We start from the raw sequence: 21,329 nt of genomic DNA, 5'->3' as shown, positions 1-21,329 counted from the left end.
GTCTAATCACTGAAATCTTTGGTGTACTCATAAGTCTTCATATGTAGGAGCCTTAATTGCCCAGAGAAATGTTGCTAGCATATTACTCATTTTATGATTATTGATGGCTGTTTATGCACAGTTACTGCCTTGGCAGACTATATATCTTATTTGATTAGTATCTTTATTGTGCTAACTGTATATAAATAAAAATATGCCTCAAAGATACATGCTGTGACATAATTTTTTTCAATACAGTATATTCACATTAGTTTAAACAGCAAGTTTCTGATGAACAGAGAACACAAATTTCCTCAATATCTTGAAAGCTCCTTTTGCAGACAACAGGAATTAGGTAACAGAGCCAGAATCAACAAAATACATTATTTTTACTGTAAATAAAATGAATTTAATTTAGCTTTGTTTGTTGAATGGATCCTCAAAGAGCACAAATGGAAGTATGTTGGGAAAATATACTGGGGATGTTTTGCTACTGATTTCAGTATGACTAGGCCTTCACTCTATTTTTAGGATTTCCATTACTGATTTATTTATGTGTTGACAGTGAAGGAACCCTTAAGTACACTGCAGTATCTAATTTGTGCAAAATAATAAAAACAGTAATAAAAAAAAAAAAAATTCCCTAACACCTGGATCATACTTACATGCACAAGAAGTAAAATAATCTGAATTTACACTCATAATATGTACATATGATATATAGTGATCACTGGAGGAATTTAAAGAGGAGTTCTGTCTCTTCATACACATTGCAAGAGTCAAGACAGATACAAGAAGGTTATGTGATCCTTGCTTGAGGACACAATTCCCTCTCATTCATTGCTATATGTTGTGGTTTAGGGATGATACTCCCCAGTTTACTGCTCCCCACTGAGAGTCTCCAAACCATGCTCTACTTGTTTTCTTCCCCCCCTCCCACAGCATCCCCTTGTGCTGGAGAGGAGAATTGGAGGTACAAAAGGTGAAGATCATGGGTTGACCTAAGAACAATTTACTGGAAACAGCAATAAGGGAAGAAAACAAACAGTAACAGCAATGACATTAATGACACAGGGTACAAGAAAGAGGGGAACAAGTCATGTGTGACTGCTGGAACTGGTGGTACCACACTACTCTGCTGCACCTATGTGACGAGAAGGAATCTCCCCAGAGGACACTCCCTTCCCCCTGCCCACAGCAATGTGAGCTGGTATTGGATAGCCTCCAGGTCCCTCTTGGCTACTGAATGAATTAACCCAGTCCTGGCTGGAACCAGGCCACTCTGGGCTTCAAACCTCTTCCTTCTTACCTGGTTATTAATTTCTTTTGTTATTGAAAGTCACATTTCTTGTTCTTGCTATCCCAAACAGTCATCACCAGCTTGGTTTATAAGTGCAATTTACCTCATCTTCCACACTCTTTCTAGGTACTCATTTATAAGAACTTTTAAAATTCCATTGGGAAAGATTCCATAATTTTGCACATTACATTTTCATGCCTCAAGTTTCTCTGTAGAAACACTTGGAAGTTTGCACCATTAGTACTGATCTTGTCTACAGCTTTTCCTGAAAAGGGATGATGCTTACATTTTCATTTTAAAAGAGTAGTATTCCCACAAAAGTTCCCACAAGTTCTCTTGGGAGCTTGCTTAGAATAACAAGTGCATTCCACATGAACCTATACAGTGACAATATTTTACTTGCATTTTTTATGAATAGCATGTAAATATTACAATTTAAGTACTCACTTTCATTTACCTCATTCTTTCCCAGTTTCTTCCTCACTTCCTGAATCATGATGCCAAGTCATCACTGTTTTCAGTGAATACCTCCCTATTCAAGCCATTTACTCAGTGTAAAAGCAGAGAGATTTGTCTGCTTCATGGCAGCTTCCCAGCAGATTACTGTGTAATTCTCTAAATAAGCCAAAGACAGCTCTCCCAAAGACCAAAATCCTAAGTCTCAGTGTTTACCATCACAACCTTCCTCTGAATACTGACCTCAATCACTACAATGAAATTTGCCATTCATGGAAATGGTTGTTGCTAATTCTTGAGCAGAAAAGTAGGGGCCTGGTTGGACTCAAAAGCAGTCTCTAAGTGTAGCTTATGAACCTCATGGGTGGCCTGAATAATGCCACTATCCCAGATAATGGTTGAAAATCAAGTGGGTGACTTCTGCCACTATCCACTAGTAGGTCACAAGCACTACGTCTGCCTGGACAGATAACCCACAACAGGTCTCCACCAGAACCTCCCTGTCCCTTCCTTCCTGCTCCAACCTTGAAGCAGACATGAGCTGCACATGTCCAGTTTCACTGTGGGGCTCTGCACAGTCAAAGATCAACCTAGCAGAGAACACAACTCCCTTTCCTCCACTTCCCTGTCTGTGCTTTCCAGTTTGGTGCATTGCCTCAGAAATGAAATCTACTGCTATAGTCACAAGTAATAAGCATTACAGCACATCAAACCACATTCATATCACACATATTCCAAATAGGTTTAGAACTTTTCTCTGTGACAGTTTTGTGGTTTCCATCGACACAGGAATATGCTTTCTAATTAATTTAATCTAATTTAATTAATTAATGAAAAGTAAAACTAAAGATACAGGAGCTGTTTTCACTGACAGACACAGCGAATTGGATGAATACTTCTTTGACAGATATCTCACAAAATATGCACTGCTGAAATCAGCATAAAATTTTCCTTAATTTCTTCTTTAGCAATAATTTTGACTGTCTAAATAAATACTAGTATTTTCAATAGCTTAATTTTTTCTTGTTTTGTCATTAAAAAACTAACATTATTTTTAATAAATGAAGAGTTTCAGGTTTTTTCTAAGAAATCTAATGAAAAAAAGTTCAGCATTAATTAGTGTTGTAGTAGAAACATGGGGTCTCAAGTTCAGGTTTGATGTTATTTTTATAATACAACAGATACTAGCATCTGCTAGAACAAGAGGGGCTTTAAAAGATGCTATTTTATGAAATATAATGTTATCAACTTATAAGAGCATCGTCTTAAAATATTTACTATAGAACATAATTTATCCTGATTTCTCTACATTTCAGAAATCTGGTTCTACCAACTGTAACATCTATGCTGCATTCACAATTACTAAGACTGAATGAATCTTTTCACATTCTCTTCAAAAGTATATAATAAAGTAACATATTTATTACAACTAGCAACAGACACAAGGACCTAAAACCCTCAGAAGATTGTAATTCACAGGTCCAAAATACTGAAGAGTTTATAGATATATTTGCCAGTGCAAGAAGGCATCTCCCATATGTATTAAAACTTTTACAGTAAGTATCTCCTCTATGTTCTTGGGGAGAATTCAGTTGTGGAAAGAACCTTATTTTTCAAGGGATGTTAAAAATACACTGTTAACTCTTTAGATTTCAGTTGGTATCACCAAATATAAATGCCACACACAGCGCAGAATTAAGAATTGTTATGGAAATATTCTTTCAGCAGATATAATGGCATATTCCTTAAAACTGGTGGTTTAGAGACTTCCTTAGCTGCAAACATGAAGGTTACTGTCAAGTAGTGCAAATGCATAAAACACAGTTATGAGCTTTATTTTAAACTGAAAATAACAAGACTTTGCTCTTTACTGCTACTCCTTCTGTTCCCCTATTCACTTCAGCAACCTCTTATGACTTTTCAAAGCAAAATCGTCCCAGAAGCTCAAGAATGCTGCATCTATTCCCATGCTGGACTGTCTTCTAAAAAATATCAATTCCAAAACTGAAAAGACTACCAGTGTAAATTATTCACTTACCTGTTTTTCAGCTTGTCCATATTCTGACCCTTGGGGTGACAAGAAGTGACAAATATGACCACTGTTTTTTGCTTTTTCTCGAAGAGCCATAGCAGTTCGTACTGTAGCATTTCTTGCATGAACAAACACCATCACCTTTTGACAGAAAGAAACAGGGCCAATGAGAAATAATAAAAAAAAAAAAATTTAATCAAATAATGAAAATGCTTTAATTACAAATATTCCCTATGGGAATGACAAAAACTAGTTAATACAGGACATGCCGATGAAAATTAATGCCACTAAAAGGCAATTAAAGGATGATCCTGCGTACCTTGTATTGAATCTTTTCAGAGCTTTTGAGAAGATTGTATTTTTAAAAAATTCTTAAGTCTTTAAAAATAGGAAACAATTGTTGGCTGTAAATAGTTCATCTTCACAAAGTACTGAGATTAACATTGATGTAAAGAGTTGTATTATTTGACACATCCTAAATTATTTGGAAACAAAAACTGGGCTGATAAACATTCTGATGCTACAACTTGGCTATGTGAGAAAAGAACAACCAATCAAACAGAAGAGGACTACTTCACAGTTAAAGCCCACAAGAATATCACCACTGTTAACAGCAGGACCACTAATGCAATACTCAAAAGCCATGAAAACACTAATCAAATTGTTTGAGAGAAATGTTTTTTACTTTTTTTTAATGCTGTTGAGAATGTCAAGAGATCTCAAAAAAGAGTTGCAGTGTTTTAGCTAAAAACAACTAAAACACTCCTTTCTGATTACTGCCTGCCAAAATATATGTCTAAAAACAACCCTGTGGGCTTTAGAAACGGTGATGGTCAGAGGCACTCAGTATACACGCTTCAAGAACTGGAATGAGACAGATGGATTGGGACCACATTGAGTTCCCTTTCTCTTCTGCTTATTATACTCAGTAAATTTCAATAAATCCATCAAGTATAAACAAAAAAAGCACACATGTTTCTGCTTTTAGTTAGCAGAGGCTTAGAATAAAACTTCAGTTATGATTTCTAAAACTTCTGCCTACACATATGACAATCTCTGACACCACAGCAATCATTCATTCAGTAAGACCTTACTTAGTATGAAGACAAGAACTAAGAAACACGCATTGTGTAACTGTCCAGAAGCCATTCTACAATTAAGTGTCTTAGAGACACTTAATTTTCAGATGTGCAGCACTTTTCTTTGATATTTATCTGCCACTGGTTTAATAATCTACAGCTGAATTAATTTCATTTTTATGTATTAAATGATCACATATCAACACCAAATTTAAAGTGATTGCAAAATTGTTGAGCAAAAATAAGAACTTTTCAGACAGACAACAATCTCTGTACATCCTCTTACATCCTGTAATTTCTGTACATACAAACATGTTTTTAAAGAACCAGCCCTAGCTAAAAATTGATGTATAACATCTTGTTGGATGTTTTTTTTCCCAATGAAGTCAGTAAACATTCATCAAATATATTGTGAGACAGCAATATAGTCTTAGGAGGGTTAATTTAGCCTGTCCTGTGTCAGAAAATATTATATTTCAGTGGCAAAATCTCTGTGCATTACATTATGCAAATAAGTTAGGAAAAGTAATTTAGAATAGAGAGAAGTGGTTCCACAGTTACAAGCTGTGTAATTAGATCTGTACTTTGCAGTTCAAAGCCAGCTCTGGTGTATATAGCCCTAGTGCTGAAAGCGTCTGCTGCTGCTCTCCTGAAACCAAAGCTTTTAAATAATAAAAAATACACAAGAAAGGAGAAAGCAAATGTCTCTAGCTAGGTTACCTAGTCAGAATTTTTGCAAAGCATAAAACAAATCAAACCTTTTACTGAAAACTTCGTTTAATATTCACAGCAGGAACTGCTTGCATTCCCCAAAGAGTTGCATATTCCAGGTTTTAATCTTTATGAAACATGTTAGTGCATCACCAAAGCACAGAGAAGTGTGCTATTATTACTAAAAATGTATAATCAGGTACTTGAAATACCTTGAAATACATTTCTTCTGCCTTGGACCGCAAAGATGATTGGATTAACTTTTCCCACTGGAAAATACATATCTCAAATTGATATTCTCGACGATTGCCTTAAAATGTTTCATCATTTTTCTGGGGAAACATGCTGACTCTTTCAGTCATCTTTCCATCTTCCTATTAAAAGTGCTGGTCACCTGAATGCTTAAGTTCAGCAATTCTCTTACTGAACACCTCTCCTTGATGAGAGAAGGCCTAGGTTCTGCCAGCCACTTTGCATCACATCTTTCAAAGAAACTAAGACTAAAGAATGAATTTATTTAATTCAATGTTGATATTAATTATGTGGTAAAGAAACAAGTATCTATATTTTAGTATCAAGACACTGTTTGGCCTAACACAGCTAAATCCTTATAACATGTTCTTTTATGTAGTTCTTGATCTGGGTATTACTTCTACTGAAAATGAACAGCTGGGGATATTGATCAACAGAATTATCTGTCCAAACATTTTCTCCCTTAAGGTCAGCATGAAAACTCCTCCAAGTATTTTACAAAACTCAAGTCCTAAAAAGGTTTCAACACTTTTCCCCAAGGACTGCTAATGGCACCTATTTATGTTAAAAACATCTCCCTCCACATCATTAAATGGAACCACCTTACAGACTAAGTAAAACTAACATGTAGCCTAATTCTAAAGAGTAATAAGACTGCTTATCTCTCATGCTGTGATTTCTCCCTAACTGCCAAGATACAATTAAAAATTGCAATGCCCAACATTTACAGAATGAAGAGTATATTACATCCAAAATATACATTAAAACAACACACAGAGCTCACTAATGGCTCTTGATCAAAAATGATGCTAAATCAGGATATCTTAGATTATCAAATCTAACTGATAGCATAGCAGTGTATAAATGTGATTTCCTATTCCTCTCACCAAATCCAGTAACTTATCAATAACTAATAACTAAGAACTATCCAGAACTAATAACTAAAAAAGCCAATAAATAAGAAATTATTCATAAGTTGACCTATGCTATAGCTTAAAAAGTTTAACATTGATATCTTATTTTTGCTTTAGCAGATTTTTGTATTTTGCATATTAAAGTTTTTCTGCATATTAAATAACACCATGGGAATGGAAAAAGCTGAACAAGCTGTCACTTACTAAGGCAACAAGAGAATTTGAATTTACTTTCTAATTATTTTAATTAATGTTAGTACATCTTGTATTTAAAAGAAATATTGATATAATTTGCATGTGTACTAAGATCTTTTACTACAGAAACTGAAGGATTACTAAGCTGCCTAAAAACTTGTGCTAATGAGACGTTTTTTATATCCTTCATTTTCTACAAAAAATTCTTCACAGTTTAAAGGCAGACTGCATTTACTCATCACATAACATTAACTAATGTGTATTGGAAAATATGAATTTTCATTCAAAGTTGAGAAGTTAAATAAAATTCAAGAGAAATATTTAGGAAACTGTGCTGAAGAACAAAGCTGCAAAATACCATAAAATATTTTAACAGAACATATTAATTAATAACAAAGAAATAGATAATGTTTCATTAGCTAATCAAAACAGTAAGGTGATATATTTTGAAATCTTGATAAATTGCCTCTAATCATCCTCTAAATTTTGATTTATTCACTCAAATAAATTACTTCTGATCATCCCTGTTTAAACAAAACCTAGGATTTTTCAAAAAACACTATATAATCTCATAAAAAAATCTATTTAACATCACTATCTAACTACCTTTCTCTTTTGATATACTAGTTTTTAAGGGGTAAAAATCCACTATGCAGATATTTTTACTATTGTAGTGTGCACTTGCATATTTATCTGCAATAATGGTACTTTTTAAAGACATGTGACCTATAATTTCAGTTTCTGTATTTCTTTTAATGTGGAAATGCATATTTATTTAAAAACGTGACTACCCTAGTGAATGTTTTATTGTACAGTCCCATCTAATTTTTTTATTGCTTATGAATCACAGAATCTTTTGAGTTGGAAGAGAACTACAAGGATTATCAAAGTCCTCCTCCTGGCCTGGAACAGGACAACTCCAAGAATCCCATCCTATGCCCAAGTGCATTGTCCACATTCTTTTCGAATTCTGTCACGCTTGGTGCTGCGACCACTTCCCTAGGGAGTCTGTTCCAGTGCCCAAGCACTCTCTGGGTGAAGAACATTTTTCTAATAACCCACCTAAATCTCCCCCAACTCATCTTCATGACACTCATGAAACTATGTAAAAGGTTCTAGTAGGGACATTATATTGAAAATTCTTTGTTTTATTCCTATTGGCCCTTCCTTCATTTTGCCTTGTGTGTTCTACATCTATCTGTAAAAAAATGCTCTATTACACAAATTTTGAAATACTATAATATTTATTTTTCTTAACTTTAATTTCTCTTACAGTAAGGGTATGACTAAGGATAAATCTTTGTTCTGAACTTTCCCATTTGCCTCAGGGACTCTGGGATTCCTAGGCAAGTCTTACTAGCAAGACCAAGGCAAAAAAGACATTGAATAGCTCGGTGTTACAGATGTTTTGTGTCCCAAAGTTTGCTGCCCCATTCAATAAAGAGCCATCATTTTCCTTAGCTGCCTTGCGGCTGCTGCTGCTGTACTTGTGGAAGCCCCTCCTACTGCCCTTTAAACACCTTGCCAGATTCACCTTCAGAGCTGGCTTTCCTAATCCTATTTCTGCATGCTTGGACAGTGGTTTTATATTGCTCCTGGGTCTTCAGTCCCTGCTTTACTCTCCTGTCTGCTTCCTTATCATGTTTATCAGGAGTTTCTTTCTCATCCACACTTGCCTTGAGCTGTTTGCTTGATTTTCTGCACATCAGTTCTTGAGCTTGGAAGATCTGATTCCTGAAAATCCCCTAGCTCTTCCAGATCATCTGTCATAGGATTCTTTCAAGATTTATGAAAAGGACAAAGTGTTCTCATGCAGCCAGGACAGTGCAGCTTTTTGCCTTGTTCTCTCCATTAGAACCTTGAACTCCACTATCTCATGGTCACTGCAGCCAAAACATTTCCCAGCATTCAGATCCCCAACCTGTCTTTTCCTTCTTGTAAGTACAAAGTACAGCACAGCATCAACCTTCATCAACTCCTCAATCATCCGTGCTGGGAAATTGTCACCAATGCACTCCAGAAACTTTACTGCTTGTTGAATGGACTGCTTTTGCTCTGCTGTGCTGTCTCTAGCTGATATCGTGGTGGTAAAGTCTCCCCAGAAGACCAGGGACTACAAACATGAAGCTTCTTCTAGTTGTCTGAAGAAGGCCTCATTTACTTTAATCCTGAGCAGTGTCTGTAGCAAAATCCCACAACAACATTGCTTAATGTCTATCTACTGGCTAATCCTCCTCCTAAACTCTCAGCTGGCTCATCATCCATCCCTAGGCAGAGCTCCAGGTATCCCTACTATGCTCTCACACACAAGTTTCTTGTTGCCCTAACCTTGCCCTTGCTCAAGATTCTGTTTCCACCCATTGCAGCACTCAGTCATGTGGAGCATCACATCACATCTCTGATCTCAATAACATCTCAGCTCAGCAATTAAGGATGCAAATCCCTAATTTATCCCTTTTGTTCCATTTGCTGCATGTAGCACTGCACAGGCATTTAAGAGAGGCACTCAGCTATTTCCATGTAATATGTGACACTGTGTCCTCTGCCACTATGTAAAACTGAAAAATATAGGGGGTTTGCTGTCATTTCCAGGCTATGGATATATGGATGTATTTCAGAGCTATGGATAAAACAATTATGGACTTTAAGTGGCACTGAGCTTCTAGCATCAAAATAGGAAATTCCCATGACATCAAACTTTTACATTGGAGAACAGCCAGTGTTCATGCAGCAACACTTTTGGGAGGATGCTTCAAGTGAAAATTACTTGTCCACATGAAACTTCATGACTCTGCCTTTAAACAACAGTCATATACATCTTCCACTAAAGAAAACCTATTTGAGAACACTACAATAGGATCTGTGCTATCTTCCATTTGTAGTGTTAGCCAAATATATTACAAATTGCAGAGGAAAAATGAATAGAGTGAAAATTAAAGCAGAGGGTGAATTAAAAATAAGACAAACAAACAATACTTTACTGACTTCTACAGGTAGTAGAAATTATTCTGAATTTTAATTGACAGGATAGAAATAGAAATAGCAATAACTATTCTTGTATAGAAAATTAAGCAAGAATAGCTAGTCTATTACTATGCAAATATATGTCATTAGGCAGTTAACAATTGCATTTTTGCAGATGCCAATGGACTTGAATGACAATTATTATTCAAAATTATAAGCAGCTTTTCACTGTATCTTTTTTTAGAAAAAGAAGATCATGCAATAATTTGTTTCAAGCATTTCCCTTTGTCCTTTTTTGACACTAACTATTTTGACTTTGTATAACAAAGTATGTTTCCATGGTATAATAAACTATATTTTCAATAAATATCATTCTAGATTAAGAGTTGTCATGTTCACCATGTCTCTTCTTATGTTTTCAAATCTATACTCACATGTATAACATTCATAATACGCAAAAATGACCCAGGAGTCAGTAGTCATAAGAAGATTTTATTCAGCTTTACAAAGGAGAGGAACTGGAGATACTGGAGAAATCTTTATATCTATTTATATCTAAAATATATTAAATTTTTATATCTATTCCAATTACTTTTACTTAAGCAAAAAAAGATTAAGAAAGTTGCCATGTTGCCATCTCTATCATGTGGTTTCAGTAACATAAACCTACTAAACAATTAAAAGAACAGTCATGATTTCTTTATTTTTTATCAGTACTGATTTAAAGACAGACTTTTATCCAGATTTTTGCTCCTAATCAACAGGTTTTCTATATCACCAGAAAAATAAAGAACTGCTTTCAAGGACAAGCAGTGTTTTTCATATGAAACTTAATAAGGTATGAACAACTTAAATGATGCATTTATTGTTAATGGTAATAAACTGTGCTTGAACAAATTGAATCTCATTCCTAAACCCACATGCTACATACCTAGTCCTCAAAATATCCTCTTCTAAATAAGAGGATAAATGCCTCATGATTAAAAGGCATGCAATTATCTAAATGTAATATATTTTGGAATCACCTTTTCAGTAGCCACAAAGAAAACTCTCAACACCACAGAATTACATAAATGAGAAACTTCATAGTCTGGAAAGTGATTAGAAGTATAAAGTCAATTTCCTGATGCATCTTAGTAAAAATTTATTTTCCATCCTCATGGATTCCTCAAAATACTTTATTTTCTACAGCAACCTATGTTTCTGTGTATTTCTAATTGAAACCCACCAAAGACATTACCATTGGACTCTCAGGTTACACCTGTTAAAAGACTGACAGGCATAAGGTCTTGGTGGACAGTAGCTGCCTTGGTAATAATTTACATGTTTTGACAAAAATTGGGTAGTTTATTTACACAGTTGATACTATCACGACAAATTAAGCATACAGATGCATTTCTTTCAGAGATACAGGGCAAGAATTTTCAAAAGCTTTGAACCACTGACAATGCTTAACGTATCTTTTGGAGTATCATGTAAACTTGCCATTACTGAATTGAAAAATAATGTGCAGCTGACAGAAATGCACAGACTTAACTTCCCACAATCTTCTAGACTGCTAATGGTCTGCAGTGTCATATCTGAAAAACAGCTTTTAACATAGCGCTACTAAAACTCATCATATATGGCTGCAAGACTGGTCAAGCTGCCTTTGCCACGCTTGCAAGCAGTAAATCTGCAACTCAACACTTAGGTCATCCACAAGAGGCCAACTGGCTCAAGATGTAACCATCAATTACTTAATTTAAATAAAATTTTAGGCTATGAGAAGTTGCTCATCTGGAATTAAATGTGATTTTTTTTTTATTTTAATGATTCAATGCAAATTCATACTATCAGAAGAAGAATAATTCTAAATAGTAGCACTTGCTACCTTAGATGGCTGTAATTACCAATACTGACAACACTGTGTAGCTGTGCAAGACTGCAGACATAAACTGAACACCTCATGTACTCATAATTAATGAGAAGATATTAAATTGGTGTTTCTGGTCTACATAAATTCATCGGGAACACCTGAGTACACATATACAGACAAACTACTATATAAATACAAGCATACATGCAAAAATTAGCATACTGCAGTGAAACATTGCACACAAACGTTTAGAAGGCTCCCTAATTGAAGAATTAGTGGGATTTATACACATAACTTGTTATGGTGTCCATTTCCAGCAATTTCCTCAGCTGTTCATAAAGGCAGCTGACAGGGTATATGTCAAAAATCAAATTAATTTGGCCAGAAAATATAGAGAAAAATAGTTCATACATATAATTTGACAATTATATGAACCATCTGTATAAAGCACTATTTGAAGTGAACGGCACATGAATATAATATTTAATTAAAGTAAGAAATAAAATTTCATTTATACAGGCAGAAGATTATATTAACAATTATACCCTTAAAGTTGAAAAGGCAAGTTATTGTGGAAATGAAGACCATAAATAAATGATGAAGAGGCAGAACATAAAAATAGTGCATCATCACTGAACTATTTTGTAATTTTGTTATATCACACATAGAAATAGGCCCTAATTGTAAAAAAAACTGCAAAAGAAAATAATCTGAAACCTCAATTCTTCATTTAATCAGCTGACAGAGAAATAATGTTTTAATCAGTCATAATTCAGTTATCCTGCCAGGTCATTTTATCTTTGTGTATTTTTGTGTATTTTTATTCATACATGTGCACCCATATAAACACAGCAGCAATATATACACATATATATGCAAATAAGATACACCGATGATGAAAGAGAAACAATCTGTACAGATAGAGAGGTACAAAAATTCAGGCTGAAATAAACTGTTTACACTCTAAGATGAAAATCTAGGAAAAACCCCAATCTAGATGAAGAATACATGTTAATAAAATCTGTAACTTCTCAGACTTATTTGTCCAAAGCATGCTATAAACACTATTTCACCCAGGAAAAAAATACTAGGACAAGTTTAATTCTGAAGGTACTAAGTCCCAGAGAGACCTCTGAAAAAAATACTGCTTTATTAAATCTTATCTCAAGACATGGCTATAAAAGCATTGTCAACAGCTCCAGTAACTAAGCTTATTAAACTTTTATCTTCACATGGCTTCTGCAGCCAAATAACAGCTGGAAAACTGATAATAAAGAAATTTAATCCATCATTTTTACGGATGAAATTAATACCTGTCAAATTCACTGCTGACAATTTAATATAATAGATTTAAATTAACTACTCTGTTTCTTTTTTAAAGATAGCTCAGAAAAACAAGATGACACTTCTAAGTACTGCAAAGTTCAAGTCAATTGTTGTACATAGAGAACAATTGCAAAGTGAATGCTTTATGTGCAATATGCATCACAGAACCAGTTCTGTGTAAGTTTAAGTACAGTTTGCTTCTGATCTGAGACAACAAAAATCCTAATTTGAAAGAGCAAATATCAAAAATCTGTGCAAGGTGAGACTTAGAAATAATTCCAAAATTTTAAAAAAATATATTGTACCTCAAAATTATTTCTAATGAACTAAATGTGGATCAGTGTAAGACAACATTTTAATTAAGATCATAAATTCTAATTAATAAAGCAATCTTAATCTCCAGAAAACTGCACAGTAACACCCAATGAATAGACTAATTAAAAGTGTTACAAGTATACATGGCTCTATTCTGCACATTCATTTAATTTTAAAAGATAGAAGGTAAAAGCTCATGACAGGTAAATCAGATGCAGTTGAGACAATACTGCAAAACAAGGGAACACAATCCAACCAAACCTAAAAAACTAGCTCAAATGGGAAGAGTAAAAGCTCAGAAACTAACATTGCACTTCAAAAAGCACTTTCTTCAAAAGGTTAAAAAAACTGAACTGAAATAAGCACAAAATGGGCAGATTGAAATCACCACTCACAGTGCCTCAATAAGAACAGATGGTTTGTTGTTGTTACTTTTCTGTTACTTTGCTGCTGTTACTTTTCATCCACATTTTTCATCCCAGTAGTGAGATTTTTAGTATGTTAATTCAAAAAAGGGTTGTATCTCTAATAGTTTGCAGTTATTGTCTTTAGTTAAATGGAGCTGTTGCTAATTTTGTACAATTTTTGTAATTTTTACTACTACTGCACTCCCTTTGTGATGTTGTGTTGAGGCTTTCAATGTCATACAGCATTTCAAAAATCCAAGTTCTTTGCAACAGACAATTTGACATTTTTCCCCACTAGAAAAGCTGTTCCTGGAATAGTGAAACCGCTTGTAAAGCCATGATGTCTCTTCAGGATTTATGTATTGACACCTTGAACCTCAACGTACTTACGTACTGCCACCTTGAACCGTAAAAGGCAAGGGAATGAGAACTACAGAAAAGTGTCAGAACTCCCACAGAACAGCCAGGTTTTGCTATGAGCTGAAAACACCAAGCTCAGTGAGAAAATGAACTTTCAAAGAATCACAGAAAAAGCTGAGCCAGAAGGCACAGTCATGGATTGCCAAGTCCAACTCCTAGAGATTCCCCGCGTACCAGAGTTAGAGAAAGAAAAAATACTGTCATACCAGACTTACACAGAAAAGTCTCAAAAGCAATGGAAAAATAGGAATTATTGTCTCAAAAGGAAAAGAGGTTTCAGAAGGTAAGAGAATGGCAAAGGCACTCCAAGTAAAAAAATGTTTTGAACATTCAAAATGGCAAAGGAGCAAAGTGCATTGGATATGGAACCAGGCCTGAAACTTAGATACCTGTGACTGAAGATGAGTAACAGAGTACTGAAAGTCATCCAAAAAAGCCATACAGGAAAATAAGGTGCAGAGAGAAAATGCACGAGACCTGCTGAAACAACACCAAGGGCAAAGAAAACACAGGACTTCTTTTGAAGGTTTAAATAGTATCAAAGGGAATCACTTATAAGAAAAAACTAACAAGAAAATGGAGACTCAAAAGAGGTGCATATTCTGGGGAGAGTGGTGAAAGAAGAGTTTTATGACTGCAGTTTGAGGAACAACCTCCTTCAAAAGCTTTCAAGGACTTCAGCAACAACTCTTCCAATTGATAATACAAGAAATTTATGTGATTTTTTTGCTAGAAAGAATTTCAGACCAAAAAAAAAAAGAAAAAAGGAAAAGCAAAGTGTAAGGTTCTGACAAATTCATAACAGCAAAATATTTAAGAGGTGATGAGGGCAATAGGAGAAATGTGAGATCATCTCCTGGTCACCAAACTAATAAGATAAACCAGCAAAAGCTCAGGAACAGCAGGAGACAAAATGGATGTGAATTTACGAGTCAAAATGAAAAATAGTTAACTCCCTAGGATATTAACTTAAGCAAATGAACCTTGATAAAGAGAGCAGCAGTTCAATATATTAGATAAAGGAATTTAACATGAAATCAAAATTTACACATTATATATTCCAGAAAAATAACCAAAATCTTAAACATACTATGTTATTTCTCAAAACTCCTAAAAATACTGTTATTTCTCAAATCATAACATGACAAGGGTGTCATGTTATTGTCCATAAATTGTTAAGATAAATACAGTATGATATGTGTTGTCCTAAACTGTTATTGGAAGGAAAAGATTAAAAGCAGAAGAATGGTGAAGAAGATGGTAGATTCACTCAAGTAACCTTGCAGCTGGGATAGAAGATTAAAGTATGAGAAATCCCATATATTATGTTCACTCCTGTTTATCCTCTGTCTGTTTTGGGAAGTAGAATATCTGTATTGAGATAACAGAAGTGTTCACAGAGACTTGGAGGCACTCTCATGGACAAGCCTGAGATAGCTGTCCTGAGAAAGAGATCAGAGGTCAGAAAACACAAAAAGCACAGGAAGACCACAGTAGGGTGGTACAATACGTGGTAAATGGGTACAAATAGCAGCCCCACTGCCCATCAGGATGGGCTGAGCCTGTGCTGCTCCTTGTGTGTCTCTGCTGCCCAGGGGCTGCTTCAGGGTCCTCCAGTTAGAGAGGTAATGAAAAAAATTAACTCTGTATTTCAGCCTGGGTTTGTGGCTGTTCTGGACACCTGCCTGTGCTGACACACACCTGGTCAGAAATGTAATGTTTCAGTTTATTGGAAAAATGATGCTGACACGTGCAGTCTCCGGTAACTGTCTCTGCTGATCTCGTGAGGTTCTCCACAGGCTGTCTCAGACAGGTGATACTGCACCCCTGAACTTGTAGCCATTAGATGCCCTTCTCACAGGGCTGTAAAATTTGGTTTTTTTTTTCAACTTTGTATCTGACATAATCCTTTTGGTTGATGTGGCCCACTACTGATGACAGGCTGAGAAAATACAGCTGTAGTAACACTGAGGGCATGATAATTTTCAGTTCCTCAGCCTTCACCTAGTCTTCAGGTGAAAAGCATCCCAGAAGAGAAATGCTGGAAAAAATACTCCACCTGCAACTGAGCATGGAGTCATATCTTCTGACAAAGGGTGCACATTTTGTTTTTCTTAATTTAATTAAAGTATCTTGGCTTATTACGAGGTAGAAATAAAACTCTGACAGTGCAAATTAGTCCAGGAAGATTGAACATCCTTTTAGATTATATCAGAACATAGCAAATTCAAAGTATGACATGAAAACAAATATTCACCAACTAATCTCAAGCACGGAAGGACAGTCCCAGAAAAGCAGGCCTAACAGCACTACAGGTTCTCACTTAAAACTGAGGATCTGCCAGAGAAAACTTCCAATGGATTTCTACACTGTTAGTAATCCTTCCAAATGAGCACACTGATTTGAAAAGTACTTGGAAACCTTTGGGACATTTTCTGATCTTCTTCAGTCACAACAGGAAGTTTCTATAACAAAAACCCCTGAAAAGTCAGTAGGGCAAGCCATTATCAAACTTCCTCAAGTTAAACAAGAGAAGAATGGTGCTATAAGACAAATGTTATTGTTTCAGTTGCATTTGGTAATTCAAAGTGAAGCCTACAAATGAGATATCTCATTAGTTTGAGCAGATGGATCAAAATTAAAGATTGAATCACCAATTCCTAATTTCCCAGTAGCCAGGAAGAGCTGGAAGCCTTGCAGAGGATGAATGTTGAAAAATCAACATAAAAAACTTCTCTCCATCTGTCAAAACACATGCCTATAGAATGCAACTACTCCTACCAACCTTAGCCTTAAAAAATGAAAATACACGTACATCTAATAAAAACACATGGACGTGTACGTAACTCCAGCCAAACCTCACACTCCAACCTACAATATGACAGTGACACATCAACATGAATTCCATAAGAGTAAATTATTTGGTTCTGCTATGATAGAATTCTTTGAGAATGAACAGAACAATAAATAAACAATGCTGAATTTAATTCATTAAGACATTCCAAAGACTCTGGTCAAGAATCTTAAAAGAGACATTTTGAAAGCTTGATGGCCACAGGAAAATCTACATTAACTCAAGCAACTTTAGTAAGGGCAAGCATTTTTCTCTGGTTCTGGTATTTGTTTCTTGCATTTCAGTATAAAACAGAACAGAGGTTTTAGGCTCTCTGGAGCATTGCTAATGAGATCTGTGTCTGTCATACATTATTGCCTGAATAGATATATAAAATCTCAACCATGTCCTGAATGTCATACAGATACACAACTCCTATGGAAATTTTTTCTTAAGTATTTGGGGGGAGGACATAAATACGTCTTTTAAAGAAACATATTTAGAAGCAATCACAGCTTTGTTAAAAAGCATATGAAGTTTGCACATATATAATGTTAATAAATACAAGTTTTTTGGATGACACAAGCTAAGAAAGGTAACAGAACATGATGATAACAGCCTATAGTGAATGTGGATGCAAGGTAATTGGTTTCTGGAAACTTATAAAATCAAAGGGCATTCTCAAAATTGTGAAAAGACACCAAATAAAACCTTTCTAGTGTAATATTAATCATATTTGCTCATAATATTAATCTTCCACTATGGGGTAGACATCTCAATGTAGCTATATCTACATGACCTTTTTTTTCCCCCACTTTTTAAACATCTGCAGTTGGTCTAATGATTAGACAGATCATTTGTTATACCACGTTGATTAAAAGGAAAACTCCAATTTTTTATGTGGTACAGTACTACACATTATAATTATACAATGAGCTGATGTGCTTGATTCGGCATTGTCAAAGCCTGTATACTGGTACTTTTGTATCATTCATTTCAGGTTATGGTATTTTTTTTAATAAATATCAAGACCAATATGAATTAAATAGTCCCAAGAAAAGTCCAGTGTAACTGGTTGCTATTTACATGTTCTAAATGAGAGTTCTGCAACACAACAGAATGAACACTTTCAAATAAAGAAAATTTACAACCATATGAATTAAATTAACCAAAGTGTTCTGAAATCAAGCCAGCATTTATATAGCAAGGGAAACCACACTTCTGCTTTGTCCAAAATTATACCTATATGACTGTTGGTTTGAAATACAATTTTCAGAATGGAGATCAGCAACAGTGTCCTTTGCTGAAACTGTAACATTAAGCAGACTACAGTTCTTTTCACCTCTTAAAACTGTAGCTCATGCCTTAAAACAACATGCAGATACTAGCACAAGAATTAAAACTATTTTCAAGAAAAGCTACATAAACACCTCCTACTAGAATTGAACAACTTACTGTACTTGAATCTTCTCAAATAATATCATATATGTTTGCAGTCACTTTTTTTTCCTCAGCATGAAGAAGAGGAGAAGAAAGGTGCAATAAATATGCCAAAACAGCATACAGACTCCCTGCTGGGAATCCAAGATACATTACTTAGCTACTACTGATTTAAAGACTCTGACACTTGCACTTCAGCAAGTGAAAATAAAGAAAATCAAAACAAGAAATGAAAGATAAGAAACTAAATCCACTTCAGTGCAATTTGGTAATGTTTTTGCATAATTGACAATGAGGAGAAAACAAACAAAAGTTCCCTTGGTGCTGCTAAAAAATTTAATTAAAAGTCTTCACTCAGGAAAATAACAGTATTTCCATAAGTAATCTTCATGAAAGTTTTCTGAACGTAACAACAATAACTGATATCAGCAAGAGAAGATAAGTGGAAGAATGGAGTTAAAGCAAGGCAGTGGGGCAGAAGGACTAGAAGGCTGTTGCTTAAGTATTTTTTTCCTTCCCAAGTCATAAATCAACTGCCCATCTTTCACAAAACACAATGAATTCTTTTGTGAAAAGCAAAAAATGTGCACTTAGCACAGGACAGAGATTCCCTCTTTTATATAAATGTTATTTACTGAAAAGTCCCTTCAAGCATCATAGAGCACTAGCATTTGTTTTTGCTTTGAAGAGGTGGCATACCTACTTTATGTGCAAAGTTCTAACAAAAATGAGACATTGTGTGGGAGTAATTCAGGACCACAATCATAACAGAATGAAAAAATACTCAGGCAAATGAGTTAGGCCCATATTCTTAGTTGAGGGAAATGTCAGACTTGAAAAGTCACTGCAGAAACCTCTATTGTAAAGCAAAATGAAGTATTACTTCCTCTAAAAAGAAAACAAAACACAAACCCCAGGACATTTCAAATTACATATGCCGAACCCTTACATACCATGTCTTGAACGCTGAGTAATTCTCATCTCTCATCTCTAACACAAAAGACTAGAATTTGAAAGATATCGGAAAGGCTAAAAATAATTAAGTGCTTAATTTTTCATTTTTTTAATCTTTAAGTGTACCTGTTGTAAAGTATCTAAAGTACTGACTTAGTTTGCCTTGTAATTTTTAAAGAAGTGACATAAATACACATTAATTACTTTATGGATATATAAAGTACTGGGAATTTTGACCTCTGTTAGAAGCTAACACTATTTAGTCAGTTTATATTTTCTTGCATGCTGTTTCTATGAAGTATTTGTAGGGTTAGAGGCTACCTCTGAAGTGACATATCATAAAATAATAATTCTTAATACATCATTGTGATGATTTAACTTTTTATGTATGTTATGAATGGAAACTAAACTAAAAAATAAATACCTGGTGCCCAGCCATTATCTGCTTCAGCACACTTTCATAACATACTTCATCCATATGATTCAACTGTTGCACCTGAAAAACAAATATTACATTCATATTAAAATAATCTCTATCTTTATGGAGTATCTACTATGTATCAAGCAATTTAGAGTGATCTGTGATAGATAAATTTGATTATGCAATTAAATTTACAGTATATCAATTCCCATTCCAAGAACAGCATTTTGCTTTTAAACTCAGAAATAAAACATGAAATTACATAGATAAAGTATGAGTAAGGGCAGTTAATACAAAATTTATTATGTGACTTTGCTGTTGTTTTTTAATAACCAATGAGAAGTAACCCAGTTCTTTAATTTATCTGTTTCATATTAAGGAATCAAATCTGACTTCTACAAGATATTGAGGAAATATCAATTTAATATATCTTATCTAGGATTAAGCCTTTTTATTTGGTATATAAAAATAGTTTTTACATTGCATATATATGTATTTCTTTATCTCCAGGAAATTACTGATAGTTTTTTTGCCACAGAGAACAGAGATTTCTTCAGAGTTGGGTCATGCATAGAGAACATTGTGAGCACCATATAGAGAGTTTCCAATTATAAATAAACAAAATGTTTAAGAAAAATCCAGTCGAAATAAAGAGTATTCTTCAAACTACTTTAAAGATTTTTTTCTATTTCTTCAACGCATTACAATATAAATAGCATATAGCTACTTGAATGCACCTCAGTATTAACATTGTGACAAATCAAAATAAATAAATAAAGTCCAATATCATAGTAATATTTCCATTCTTCATTTGTGCGTTCACATAACCAAATTGTTTTGGCACAAAGAAATTTTCTATGAAAGCAAAGCAGGTACATACTTCAAAATGGAAATATAATACTTGGACTTAATGCTAGTTAGATGAAAGCTGAAAAACAAAACTTTAAAACAGATTTATAGGTAAGAGAACATTTGTCTTCAAAACCATACAAATATAATAAAAAAACGAGAAAATATGGGTATGTGTGCTAAAGACAAGCACTCAGTCTAATCCTTCTTAAATTGAGAAGTTAGCATTTTACCAAATATATTTTTTTCAAATAATAGCATGTGAAAATCATTAAGAAGAAACTTACAAGAGCAGTACATAAAGACACATGAACATATATGCATACGTATACATACTATAAAATTAACATTACATATTCTTTGCATTTGTATCTAAAGAAAAAACCATAAACATGCATAAAGAAAGAAGACTGATAGTAAAGAAAAATATCTGTCATTAGCAGACTTTGACTGAACAAGTCAAACCTTAGTCTTGGTGCCATATGCTCCAAGAATTTCAACACAGAGAGTTTTAAGAGCTTTTCCGGGTAACTTCTATGCATACTAAATACATCATGCTGTCCTTGCCTTTAAAAGCTTGCCTACAGTTTTCCCATGGCTCTTTAAATTGCTAATCAGCTCCAA

General features: G+C 34.4%; 1 protein-coding gene across 4 annotated transcripts in view; it reads right to left on the bottom strand.

Moving 5' to 3' along the window:
• Nucleotides 1-21,329, bottom strand: part of ASCC3 (activating signal cointegrator 1 complex subunit 3) — a 248,972-nt gene that overhangs the window by 122,941 nt on the left and 104,702 nt on the right. For 3 of the 4 annotated variants that reach the window (XM_021533823.3, XM_021533826.3, XM_021533825.3), the window contains 2 exons: nucleotides 19,860-19,931; nucleotides 3,774-3,908 (listed from right to left, as the gene is read on the bottom strand). In XM_021533823.3, the coding sequence (XP_021389498.2) occupies nucleotides 3,774-3,908; nucleotides 19,860-19,931 (207 nt within the window). Of the gene's footprint in view, nucleotides 1-3,773; nucleotides 3,909-19,844; nucleotides 19,932-21,329 lie in introns of those variants that run through there. The other variant, XM_031504402.2, reaches the window with a different exon arrangement.

The sequence above is a fragment of the Lonchura striata genome, chromosome 3 (genome assembly GCF_046129695.1).
Source record: "Lonchura striata isolate bLonStr1 chromosome 3, bLonStr1.mat, whole genome shotgun sequence".
NCBI lineage: Eukaryota > Metazoa > Chordata > Aves > Passeriformes > Estrildidae > Lonchura > Lonchura striata.
This window is presented reverse-complemented; position numbering and strand designations above follow the sequence as displayed.